General features: G+C 50.9%; 5 protein-coding genes across 5 annotated transcripts; 3 read left to right on the forward strand and 2 right to left on the reverse strand.

The window, feature by feature from the left end:
* Positions 1–180: 180 nt before the first annotated feature.
* CKM354_000779600 (uncharacterized protein) lies at positions 181–1,111 on the forward strand (the record flags this gene model as incomplete). Its single annotated transcript, XM_044803154.1, has 2 exons — positions 181–364; positions 438–1,111. 2 exons carry the CDS (start codon positions 181–183, stop codon positions 1,109–1,111), a joined length of 858 nt encoding a protein of 285 aa, XP_044659089.1.
* A 2,384-nt stretch (positions 1,112–3,495) lies between these two features.
* Positions 3,496–4,780, reverse strand: CKM354_000779700 (uncharacterized protein; the record flags this gene model as incomplete). The annotated part of the gene is made up of 2 exons (XM_044803155.1): positions 3,496–4,123; positions 4,209–4,780. The coding sequence occupies 2 exons, from the start codon at positions 4,778–4,780 to the stop codon at positions 3,496–3,498; spliced, it is 1,200 nt and encodes a 399-aa protein (XP_044659090.1).
* A 284-nt stretch (positions 4,781–5,064) lies between these two features.
* CKM354_000779800 (uncharacterized protein) lies at positions 5,065–7,177 on the forward strand (the record flags this gene model as incomplete). Its single annotated transcript, XM_044803156.1, has 2 exons — positions 5,065–5,553; positions 5,606–7,177. The coding sequence occupies 2 exons, from the start codon at positions 5,065–5,067 to the stop codon at positions 7,175–7,177; spliced, it is 2,061 nt and encodes a 686-aa protein (XP_044659091.1).
* Positions 7,178–7,622: 445 nt separating this feature from the next.
* On the forward strand, positions 7,623–9,295 carry CKM354_000779900 (uncharacterized protein; the record flags this gene model as incomplete). Its single annotated transcript, XM_044803157.1, has 4 exons — positions 7,623–7,734; positions 7,789–7,879; positions 7,943–9,099; positions 9,153–9,295. 4 exons carry the CDS (start codon positions 7,623–7,625, stop codon positions 9,293–9,295), a joined length of 1,503 nt encoding a protein of 500 aa, XP_044659092.1.
* Positions 9,296–9,350: 55 nt separating this feature from the next.
* Positions 9,351–11,864, reverse strand: CKM354_000780000 (uncharacterized protein; the record flags this gene model as incomplete). The annotated part of the gene is made up of 6 exons (XM_044803158.1): positions 9,351–9,833; positions 9,888–10,852; positions 10,927–11,411; positions 11,467–11,529; positions 11,587–11,730; positions 11,794–11,864. 6 exons carry the CDS (start codon positions 11,862–11,864, stop codon positions 9,351–9,353), a joined length of 2,211 nt encoding a protein of 736 aa, XP_044659093.1.
* Positions 11,865–13,016: the final 1,152 nt, after the last annotated feature.

Consider the following 13,016-nt stretch of genomic DNA (forward strand, 5'->3'; position numbering starts at 1 on the left):
CATAAGAGTGAAGCATTCCCGGGGCCATGATTGCATTCACCAGCCAGGCTCTTCTACTCTTAGCTTCTTCCCTTCATTGCAAATTCGAATCTTCCTACACAGCTACCGCGTCTTCTTCTTCGGCCGACTGAACGAGCCACGAAGACTGATTCCACCCACAAAAGTTCTGTTTTCGACACCATGTCTTCAGGAAATCATCCCGCCCTGGACGACCCGAACGCCTTCGTCCTCTACCGCTATCATCCAAGCCTAGCCGCAGCCGTCATCTTCACTATCGTCTTCAGCGGCACAGTTGGTTTACATGTTGCCCAATGCGTCCGATCGCGAACGTGGTATCTCATTCCCTTCCTCATCGGAGGTTTCTGTACGTACTTCCCTTGCCCGTGATGCAAATTTCGCGCTTCTTATGCAATGAAAGCTGACAAGAAGAATTGCAGGCGAGATCGTGGGGTACATCGGGCGAGCGATCTCAGCGAATGACCAATGGGCCCTCGGACCGTACATTCTCCAGTCCATGACTTTGCTCATTGCCCCGGCCTTCTGCGCTGCATCGATTTACATGACACTCGGCCGAATCATCCTCGCCACAAATGGGGAGCGCTTTTCGATTGTGCGCAAGCAGTGGCTGACGAAAATCTTCGTGACGGGCGACGTCATTGCCATCATCGGACAAGGAGCAGGAGGAGGAATCATGTCCAGCGGCACACTTTCCGCCATGGAGACCGGAGAGAAGATCGTCGTGGCTGGACTATTCGTGCAGATCTTCTTCTTTGGCTTCTTCATGATCGCCAGCACCACCTTTTACTGGCGCATGAACAAAGTCTCCACCTCCAGCAGTTACAACTCCGGCCTACCGTGGAAAAGGCACTGCTGGGCACTACTCGGTGTCAGTCTGGCCATCTTCATCCGATCCGTCTTTCGCGTCGTGGAATATTTGCAGGGCAACAACGGATACCTGCTCAAACATGAGGTCTATCTGTACATCTTCGACGCATGCCTGATGCTGTTCGTTTTTGCTCTGTACAATGCGATTCACCCCAGCGAGATCACCAACAGTATCGCCGATTCGGCTAAGAGAGGACACCATCTGCTCAATCGTCAGTCAGTATAGACGTCAAACTTGTCTAGGATTCGGTTTGGAGAGCGACCACAGAACTTCATAGATCATAGAAAATGTTTCAGGCTTTTCATCACGTGCCATGCGCCATCTCTGGCCATCTCTACAAAAATTTGCATACCATAAGAAGCAAGTGAATCGGATCAACACGGCAGATACAGTTCATGAAGCTCAAGGCGAGGTACACGGTCAAACTTTACGCTGGCAGGAAGCAGCCTCTTTGCAGGTGTAGGATTCTCCAGCCGTTGCAATGTGCTCATTTTCCTCGTCCTTGCCTGTCAAACACAAGAATCTTACTGCTTTGCTGAATGGTGCTTTGATTGTAGTATTTACTCTGGATCATTTGACACGTAAGCTCCCGGCTCTCGTCGTCAATGCCCTTGATAGTAGCCTCGAGCTCACTAGAATCTCTAACCGCGATGCAGATGAGATACTAGTTGGACTTTCCTCTGATTCCGAAGGGATATGTATCTCCAATTTTAATCTCTGGAAACAGACTTTTACCGCCCATGCACTGTGGAATTAATGCCATGCAGGTGATTTGTCGCTTATCTGCAAACCAAAGTCAGACTTCGTCTCGATGCAATAGAGGAGCGGAATATTGCGCATACCTTGGCCTGTAGGTGCAGCAGAAGCGCCTGCAAGGAAGACAACGATTGCGGTAAGTGTTGTAGCCTTCATGGTGGAATTTTCTTGATGTCTTTTGTCTTTCTTTATGTAGTAGAAGCTCGTCAAGGATTGGTAATGAAATGAGAAGAATGTAGAGTGTTGTCCAGCAACAATTGTGATGTTTGAAATGGCTGGCAATCTTGCGCGTCTTCTGTTTTGATATATGTTGCTGCCAACAACTTCGCTGACTTATGGTGTCTGTGCGCTACTGCCGAGTTATTTATTCGGAGATTTGCCTTGGCTCGGAATGTGTATCGCCGAAGAAGGCTGTGTATGCATAATGTTGTGCTCTAGCTAATAAAGCGGCTTGTATCAGTCGGCATATTCACATCTCTAGAGTCAGGGCAAAGGTTTGGACGTGAATGTGTAGCCGAATTGATCCCACTGAAGTAATGATGAATCGCGATCTGGCACAGTTTTGTAGGGCGTCGCTTGTGGCTGACGATCGGATCGTGCTGCGAGAATTTGTAACTTGTCGGGGAAAGCGTGCTGCAGTACATGAGACCATAGCTGACTATATTCAAGAACGATGAGTCGTGGCGGAAATTCAAGTCTTAAGTCGTGTCTCTGTTTCCCCCCATGCACGTGTTCCTCGGCCAAGCTTCAGGGACCCCTTGCATACACTTATTAATCCCCGCCTTCTCCCTATTCGTCTCTTTCGAGCAATACGAGCCAATCCAGCCCTAAAAAATCTCATCAGATCGGCACTGCGGTCTTGGCTTCTGAATAACAACCCCGACGCGGTTGCAACGGTGCAGCGGTGCTGCGTCTCGCGGCCTGTATCAACGGCGTCATCAAACGTATTTAGCAAGTCAAGCACTTGAAGCGGACGCCTGGACAAGGACGGGGCAGTCGGCGAGTAGTCACCTTACTGCCACAACGGCGAAGAGTTAATCATCTTTCCTCCGTGGACGATGGCTAGCCGTGAACGTGGCGTTTCACCATGCCTCTCACGTCGATATGGGAGCAACAGGCTCTTCGATTCGCGTGTTCACTCGCTTTGCTAACTTTGCTTCTTTTAGTCGGATAGATGCGCTATCATCCTAGCGAGATAAGATGTCCTCTGCAGGCGTTGTGCCGCAGCCAAGAGGGTGATGGATTAGAGAAAGTTCTGGGGAAGGAGAAGCCGGCAGAGGAACATGGTTTCACGTAAGCGACCGCGATTGCACTTTGCACGAGTACCAGATACTTACAAAGTACTGTAAAAGTATCGTCTCAACTACGTACCGAAGTCTTGAAATTCTACCTCAATTCCTCGACACCTAAGCAACTCGATCTGACTTTTGACCGGTTCACGGATATCAAGACAACACTAGCAGGGTCTGCAATAACAGATGACATCGCGCCGCTTAGCTTGAACGGCCCTTGCGGACATGGAACAAGCTATACCACCTGGGCAAATCGCGCAGCTGATTGTATCCTCGAGGTCTTCGCTGCGCCGAAAGAATCACGAGACAAGTAGCTGAAGGGCACAAGAGTGAACAGAGAGAAACATTCTCAGCTTGAGAAGACTTGACTTTGAAGGGAATAACCACGCTCGATCGGTGGGAAGAGCTGGGAGAGCGGTCCATGGTCGATGATAAATATGGGGAACCTGCAGGATGGAAGCCTCGCAGAATCCGCCAGTCACAGATCGCATGCTTCACTTCAGGTGGACATTCGCACACAGAAAACTTCGATTGAACGCTGTTACATGGGCCTTATGACCATCAGAGACAGAACTCATCCGCAATTGCAACTAGCGCCGTCACAAGCTGGTATATGGAATCTATTTCGACCCACTCCTGCTTTGAATGTAGGCCAAATCCTCGAGGACCCCAGACCACCCCTGGAATGCCCGCGTCGCCAAGCAGAGCCATGTCGGTCCAATACTTTTCACCTCTCAGTACCGCTGGAGTTTTCATCGCTTGCGTTGCGTGTCGAGCAACCAGCTGCACAAATGGATCACTGTCTGCGATGACATACGGCAGACGCGTCATGAGGGTCCTTAGCTCAAAGCGGAAATCGACGTCCGCAGCAGCAAGCTGGTCAAGTATGGCTTGAAGCTCCAATCGAGCAGTTTCTGCGGTCTCGTCCGGCGTTATGCGTCGCTGGACCCAAAGTGTACACTTCGCTGGGAACGACGATATCTCTTCTCCACCTTTAATTAAGCCAACGTGCACACTCGGCACATCGATCTCAGGCCTACCGCTGGAGCAAGCTGTATTTTGCAGTCGTGTTGCCAGTGCATCGATTGCTACCAAGACATGGCCCGCTTTACAAATGGCATCAACTCCGAGCTCCGGTCTTGATCCATGCGCCGCGACCCCAAAAATGGTCGTCTCGTACACGACAAATCTACAGATAAATCATCGCAAAGGTCAGTATATGTCTCCAGTGGGACAGCTTTGATGCCCATAGGCTTGTTGAACACGAGTCTCACCCTTTATGAGCGACAATGATATCCATGCCCGTCGGCTCCATTATGATGGCAGCATCCGCTCGCCACCCAGCTTCAATCACCTCCATTGTTCCAATGCTCGCGTCTTCTTCATCAGCAACAGCCGCCAAGATGACATCGCCAGCAAGTCGCAAGGCTCTTGTCCGGGACAGTGTGATCATAGCTGCAGCCAGGCCGCTCTTCATATCAGCGGCCCCTCTGCCGTATATCTTGTTTCCTACAACACGACCAGCAAGAGCGTCGCCATCGTACCCCTCCAGCGTCACAGTATCCATGTGACCATTTAGCATCAAGGACTTCCCATTTCCAGAGCCTCGCACGATCCCTACTACTGAAGGGCGTCCTGGTGTCTTCTCCAGCCAGTGCGTCTCAATGTCTCGAGCCTTTAGCCATGACGCCACAAACTTGGCCATGGCTGTTTCTCCTGGCCCAGTGACGAAACCAAGCGTCGGGCTTGCGGAGTTGACCCCAACGAGAGCTTGAGTCAAGGATGCCACATCGTCCAGGTCCTGGCCAATCTCTGGCTCTGTCGAATGATGCCAATTCTCGGTCATGATTGGAAGTACATAGCTGGAAGTACAGCCAGATGGTACGCCGACTATATGTTGAGATCACCTGCGAAGCATCAGGCAAAGGTATCACGTGAGCGGAAAATTCGTAAACTCTCTATCACGGAATTCCAGAGCAGAAGTGGCGTGGCCACCGGTCCGAGGGCCACGCCTTACAATGGCTTGTAACTAGACTCGCAGGAGACCTCTCTTGTATAATGTGATCACTCGTCCATACGATTTGACAACTCTTTCAGTCCTACCGAAGCCATTCCAGATCTTCAATTCACATGGCTCCAAAACACCCTCACCCTCTCGATCCATTGCAGCCTGGTGAGATAGCACAAGCTGCAGCCATTATTCGTCCGCGGTACTCTGAACATCAGATCAATTTTCGTGTGGTCACTCTCAAGGAGCCGTCAAAATGTCAGATGATCAAATATCTCGACGCGGAGCACGAGTCAACAGCAGTTCCCCCACAGCCGCCATGTAGACTCGCTCGCTGTCAGATCATTGTCACTCGACAAGGACGAACCGAGTTCCGGGAGCTCATTGTCAACCTGAACGAGTGCGCCATAACTTCAGACACGCACCTCGTAGGAAAGCACTCTTATATCGATTCGGACTACATGCAAGCTGTGGAGAAGGCATGTCGAGCAGACCCGAGAGTCCAGAAGCAAATCGACACTCTCAAGCTGCCGGACAATGCACATGTCATTGTGGAAGCATGGGCATATGCGACAGACGGGGAGAATGACATGACGGAACGAACGACCATGGTACGGGCTTTCTTATTCGCGTTATCCACAACCATTACTAATATTGGGTCAGTGTTGGTTCTACATGCTCTTTGGGGACAACCCAGACGCAAACTACTACGCATACCCCCTAGACATATGCGCTGAGGTGTCTGAAAATTTGACAGTTCGAAAAGTGTACCGTTTGCCATCCGCTGCAGACGAGACAGAAATTCACAACGAGGCACGAGCTTTCGACAGGCGTAAGATTCAGCCTTGTGATGAGAGCGAATATCATCCCGATTTGCGTTCTTCGCACCGAACAACCACCAAGCCTCTGCAAATTGTGCAGCCTGAGGGTGTCTCTTTCCAGACAGAGGGAAACCTCTTGAAGTGGGAAAAGTGGAGTCTGCGGGTAGGATTCAACTACCGCGAGGGGCTTACCCTGCATGATGTCCGCTACGATGGAAGGAGTCTCTTCTACCGGCTCTCGTTAGCAGAGATGTTCGTTCCATATGGAGACCCGCGGCCACCTTTCACTCGCAAAGCTGCATTCGACCTCGGAAACGACGGAGCTGGCATCAATGCTAATAATTTACGGCTCGGCTGTGACTGTTTGGGGTCTATCAAGTACTTTGATGCATGGCACAATACTAGCTCAGGCAAGCCTCTGAAGATGCCTAACGTCGTTTGCTGCCATGAACAAGACGATGGTATTCTTTGGAAGCATACCAATTTCCGCACTAACAATGCAGTCGTCACCCGTGCTCGCATTCTGGTGTTGCAAACCATTATCACCGTGAGCAACTACGAGTACATATTCGCCTTCCAGTTCGGGCAGGACGGGTCAATCCACTACGAGGTACGGGCCACTGGCATTCTGTCCACAGTGCCCATCGACATTGGAGACAAGGTTCCTTTTGGCACTGTGGTAGCTCCTGGTGTACTTGCGCCATATCACCAACATTTGTTCAGCCTCCGGATCGATCCTGCACTTGATGGCCACCACAACTCTCTCCAAATAGAGGAGTCCCACGCAATGTCGTCTGCAGAGATGGAAGGGCATGCATTCGATCCGCACCGCGTCGGGTATGCTACGAAACAAGTCATTGTCGAAGAAGAAGGCGGCTTCGACCTGGACATCTCTAAGGGTAGAGTCTTCAAGATCATCAACGAGGGAAGCATCAACCCCATCACCGGTACTCCAGTCGGCTTCAAGCTCTTTCCCTCTCCAAGCCAGATGCTGCTCGCCCATCCTGACTCATACCACGCCCGACGATCCGAGTTTGGCCAGCACGCTGTCTGGGTGACACGCTACGATGACGAAGAAATGTTTCCTGCAGGGCGGCATACCATGCAGTCCTCAGGCGATGAGGGCATTGCGTCTGGGATCAAACGAAGGCGTCAGGACCCTGATATGCCCACATCTGTACGAAACGAGGACATTGTGGTATGGCACACTTTTGGATCTACCCACAACCCACGCATTGAAGATTGGCCGGTGATGCCGTCAGAGAAGATGACAGTCACTCTCAAGCCTGCGAACTTTTTTAGAGGAAATCCGGGGCTCGACGTCGCCACTTCGAAGCAATCGGTGAATAGGAGTGTCTTGGTTGATAATAGTGTGGCTGAGGAGTGTTGCTCGCGTGCGAAGTCTAGATTGTAGTGTTCGTTTGAATCCAATGAATTTCCTTCGTTCCCATTATGTGCCATTATTTTGATGCTAGACTGGTATCCCACGTATCGAAGCTAGAAGTCTATCACTCCAGTGAACGGACAGCTGCACTCGAAGCATGTCGATCTCACATGACCGTCAGGCTACATCGCATCAAAAGCGTCAAGATTTGTTGCAACGAACCCGCGGATGTGTAATGCTGGCTGTGCACGGGATTTTGGAGTTTACAATGGAATTTCCGCTGTACGTGGGCCCGCGGAAAATTCAGGTACGCAATTCGGATTCCAGAAAGAAAATTCCGGATTGCCTCCCTTCCCTACTGGGCACGGAAAACGAAATTTCCGTGGCATCACAACTTCGTGGGAGATTCGCCTGCTCTGATATATCGCATATATCGCACAGTCATCGACTGACTTCATCTGTGCCGCATGCGAAGATGGCTACCAATCTTCCCTTCCAATTGGATGATCCCTCTCTACTCCACGAAAAGTCTCTGCTGCACGGCCAGTGGGTGGGCTCGATTGGTGGTCGACGTTTCGACATCGAAGGTGAGATAGTTATGCTTGATTGTCAATTATGCCAGCTCGTCTAACAATTGCTAGACCCGGGCACGGGCATCGTTTTCGCATTATGTCCAGTCAACGAGCCGGACGATGTGGATCGCTATGTGAGGTCTGCACAAACTGCATTTGAGTGAGTGCGGGCGTGTCTGACGTACTCTTGATAACCACTTACCATCGAATCCTCGAACTCAAGAGAGTATCGCTACATCAATCCTCGCATCAGAGCCCAGACTCTCCTCAGATGGAACAAACTCATCACCGATGCACGACGCGACATCGCGAAGCTGGTCGTTTACGAAACAGGAAAGCCAATGGCCGAAGCTCTTGGTGAGGTAGACTACGCCCTCGGCTTCGCTTGGTGGTTCGCAGGAGAAGCAGAACGAGTCCGCGGTAGCATAGCCCAACCATCAGTGTCCAATCGTCGAACTCTCGTTATAAAACAGCCCATCGGAGTCAGTGTTGCCCTTGTGCCATGGAACTTCCCAGTAGCCATGGTAATTCGCAAGGTTGCAGCAGCTTTGGCTGCAGGATGTACCATGATTGTCAAACCATCTCCGGAGACACCTCTCAGTACGCTGGCATTGGCAGACCTGGCGATCAGGGCGGGTTTCGCCCCTGGAGTGTTGAACATTATTACTACCGATAGCAAGTCGACGCCTGGGACAAGCGAGGCACTGTGCAGACATCCATGTGTTCGGAAAGTTACCTTCACAGGAAGCACGAGCGTCGGACAAATAATCGCATCGCATTGCAGCTTTGGCTTGAAGAAGCTGACCCTGGAGCTCGGAGGTAACTGTCCTTTTCTGGTATTCAATGACGCCGATCTGCAGGCCGCGGTGGAAGCTCTCATGGTCTTGAAATGGCGGACGGCTGGACAAGCTTGCACACATGCAAATCGGGTATATGTGCAGAGTGGCGTTTACGATCAATTTGCTGCCATGATTCGAGACGCAACGGTTGAACGGATCCGCGTGGGCCACGGTGCAGAAGAAGGTGTAACGATGGGGGCCTTGACAACATCCCGCGGGCTCGACAAGCTTGAGCGACATGTCGCAGATGCAGTCGCCAAAGGAGGCCGAATACTCTGCGGTGGCCAGAGGGCTAGAGTGCCCAGAGGCCACTTCTGGCAACCAACCATCATTGCAGACATGAAGGCGGATATGCTCACAAGTCAGGAAGAGATCTTCGGTCCTCTGTTGGCTCTTTATCGATTTGACACAGAGACAGAAGCTGTCAAGGCAGCAAATAATACGGACATGGGGCTTGCGGCCTACTTCTTCACAAGAGACGTCTCTCGCTCTTACCGCTTGTTGGAAAGTCTTGAAGCTGGAATGGTTGGCATGAATACCGGTAAGTGGGTAAGACCGTTGTGGTTGCAACTCAGCTGAGAGATCAATGATCAGGTAATGCATCGTGTGCTGAGTCACCCTTCGGCGGTATAAAATCGTCAGGTTACGGGAAAGAGGCCGGGCTGCAGGTTGCTATTGAGGAGTATCTGGTTGCAAAGACAGGAACGTTGACGGTCGAGCCTGCTGCGAGATTATGATCCCAGATATGACTGAGCTTTCGTGGACGAACGAGCACGTATGACGGTACTCCCGCTATCGGTTCATCCAATTCATGTCCAAGAAGGAAGGGAATAATTCGTTCATAGAGAGCTGGTCCAGCGTATCATCCCAAAAGGGCACAAAGTTCGTGCTCTCGTCAATCATGGGGATTGTCGTTGGCAGTGTTGTAATGCTTGTCTCGCCTGCGCCTTCGTTAGTCGTCGAGGATCTCGTGTCGCCAGTACCAATAGGCCTGTCATCTTCGACTGGCTGTGTAAATCGGGTCGTGACATGTATTGCAGCGCTTGGTGACGAGCTGTCGTCAGCGTTATGGTCAGCGCTTTTCCAGGCATCGGCGTTGGTGCGGTCATCAAGATCGTCGTCGAAGTGGCGGCGCATAGGTGTCGGATCGAGCAATTCCCAAATCAATGCTGATCGAAACTTGACGAATGCTCCTTTGTTGACTGCATCCCTGGCGACGGGTAGCGCCGCTTGAACAACAGCACTGGACTGGAGTTCTTCGAGTAGTTCAACTGTCTTCGCATTCAGAAAAGCCAAGTGGCCGACTCACGCAATAAGGCTGTCTCATACCTTTCGACTGACGTGAGGCCACTGTTCCGCGAGGCCAGCCAGAAAACCTTTTACGATGTTGAGATCATCCACTGCCCTGCTCACAACTTTCTCATCCTCGGCGAATTGGAAGAACCATGGAATAGTGGCCACCGCCATGACCAAATGCCCGATGAAGGGATCGCAAATGGAGAGACTGCTGTCGTGAAGCATTGCGATAAGACGAGAAACCCAGCCCGAATGAAAAAGGGCCTGGTCAATAACTTGCTGCATAAAATGTCGTGAGTGATAACGACCATCGTCTCCGGCATTACTCCGCAGCAATAGTATATGTAAGAAAGGGTGATTAAGCAGAGCAGGTATCGCGTGAGATGTGACCTGCATGGTCAGCCATGGCCGCCAGTAGTCCCGATCCTGCTCAAGTTCTGCTGGCGTCCACGTGGTAAGGGGTCCTGTGTGTCTAAGTAAATGTCTGGGAGGCAACTTGGCCTCCGTCTCGAAGAGCAGATTATTCAGAAGCGTGTAGGACGAGCCTTCCGTCCATGACGGGGGAAGATTTGTGCGTGATGAAGACGTAGCTGTCAACTCTTGACGCAGACGATTGATCCAATGTGTAACGCGACCAGACACGGCCATCCACTCCCATGCATATGCGTTAATACCGATGTCTTTGTCTCCTTGCTTCGCGTCGTCGAGCGTACCTCCCATGGCTTCCGGAATCGCCTGCGGGTACGAGCGGCTTGGGAGACCTGGGATCCACTTCGGAGCAGAATAGTCTTGCTCCGGACTATTTGGAAAGAAACAACGCTGCAGCAGCAATACACACCATGCCAATCTCGCAGATGGATTTTTCAGGGACAGACTTCGGCCTTGTTCAGACAGATCACTATGACTCGGGATCTTCATCGAGGGAATGATCGAAGCTTGGAGCGCAAGCAATTGCACAGCCGTCCCGATTGTCATCCACGCACGTGTGGGGTCATGTACTGGTGCAGCAAAAGTACAATCGTCAGCTGCCTTTTACGGCCATAGTGCGTAATGTGTAACGAAGGGGCCTTACATTTTATTTCAGTCAGTGCCAAAAGACAAAGCGTCTGGAGCACATCCAATCTCGAAGATCCCTCAGCGGCCAAGGGCAGAACCATGTGCCGTGCGGACTCTGCGAAACCTGCAACCAGCTCTGATCGCTTGTATCTGTACAGCTCGTGATCAGAGAAGGCCAAAGTGAGCGCACAAAAAGCGTGCAACAGATACTTGCGGCCCCGTTGTTCTGTGATTTCGCCATGCAGCTGATCTTCGTCAAACAATGGAAGAGGCTGTAGATGAACAAATGATCGATAGACATCTGCTAGATGGCCATACAGTATCTCAGGTTGCATGCTGTTTAGCAGCGTGCGCCCATCCTGAGGATCAGCACCTCCCTGACAGGATAATTCCGCATCATCTTCGTCAATGCTTGCCCCGTGTGTGTGATCCTGAAGTTGATGCTGGCTGTTGTTATGCCGTGTCGACACTCTCGAACGGCCAGTGGAAGTGCCTTGTTTCCTGATTTGTGTGAACGTGTGCTATGCCGACCAAGATTTTTTTGGGGATAGCGTACTGGAGCAAATCATATATGTCATTGACTTGAGACTCCAATCTTGCCATACGTGCTGGAGTGCGGCTACGTGAGGTCAGATATGCTTGGTTAAAACGGGTTCAACAAATGTACTCAGCTTACGCTTTAGTGACACGCCTATCTGACTCTGGCTCATGGCTTGAGCGCGTACTGTATTGAGCACGATGCGAGTACACGCATTGCTGGACCATTCGAGTGCAGACTGAGCACGCAGGCTTTTGGCCCGGACATTTGATCTTCTTCCGACTGCAGATGCACCTTAGTACGGCTTGACGCGACCTACGAGGATGGATGTTGAGCAGAACGCACCGACAAGGGTCGCAAGACTTCCTTTGTTGTGCCCGCCTATTTGGGACTGATGTGTTGGATGAATCGCTCATTTCATGATTGCAAGAGAACAGAAGCTGTGGAGGCCAAGATGTAAGGCCGATCAGGATCAAGTGGGGAACGTTGTCGTTGAGTCAGTACCCGAATAGGTTCTGCCAACCGGGCCGGTGTTCAGGGTAGCGTCTTGACTAGCAGTCTCATAACTTCTCCAAAGTGTCATTAGTAGTACGATGGTGAATAGTCGCTGATACTGACCTTTGTTGTAAAATGGGAGTTCCTTTTCGCGTTGGTCATACGTAGGATTTCTTCAAGGTTCGCCTTAGTCAGTCCCACGGACTTGGCGTTCCACCCGCACATTATCATTTGCTGCAGAGGTCAAGCTTCTTGCGACCGCCGCAAAGCTCCTGCAACTGTCTCTGGACGCCAAATTGTCATTCCACCGAGTTGAAGGTTGACGAGAGTCGCAAGGTCTCGCTCGACATTGTTTGAAGCCTCATGAGCGCAAATGTCTGCTCACTGTCCATCAATCAATCTCTTCATTGGTCTAGTGGTCATGATTTCCGCTTGTCATTGAATCGATCTCAAGCGCGGGAGACCAGGGTTCGATTCGTGAGTACTTCCACTTTCAGGTCCATCAGGCGTCAATTGCTAACGTAAAAGTTTCAGCCTGATGGAGAGCTATATAGCACGCCGTTTCTTTTTGCCAATGGACGATGGGCTGTGACCTTGGTTTTTATTTTGCTTGCGCTGAGCCATTATCGACCATTTACCTTTTAGCGCGTGCTATTCACTATTTGCTATTCACCATTTGCTGTTCACTATTTGCTGTTCATTATTTGCTGTTCGCTATTTGCTGTTCACTATTGCTACTCATCTTCATATCTGTGGAGTTCTATTACTCGACATGCGGCGGCTTAACGAAGTTGTTTGATCTCGACCCTGCACTTCTCGAAACATTGTCCGTACTTACGTTGCGATGTTGGGGGCGCGGAGCTTGAAATGAGGCTGCGAAGCCTTTGTCCAGATTGCATTCTATTGTAAGGTAATTGGAGGCGTACGAAATGCGTGATAAAGGCAATCGCAGGGAACTTGCCGTCGCGGTAGGTAGGACTTCTTGTACGTAGGCATCAAGCAAAGTAGCATTGATAGATCCTCTGTTCGCTCGTTAACGGTGATTGGCGTCTCTTACAAAGATGTAGCTACCT

Source organism: Cercospora kikuchii (genome assembly GCF_019650295.1).
Source record: "Cercospora kikuchii DNA, contig_00004, whole genome shotgun sequence".
NCBI classification, from domain to species: domain Eukaryota; kingdom Fungi; phylum Ascomycota; class Dothideomycetes; order Mycosphaerellales; family Mycosphaerellaceae; genus Cercospora; species Cercospora kikuchii.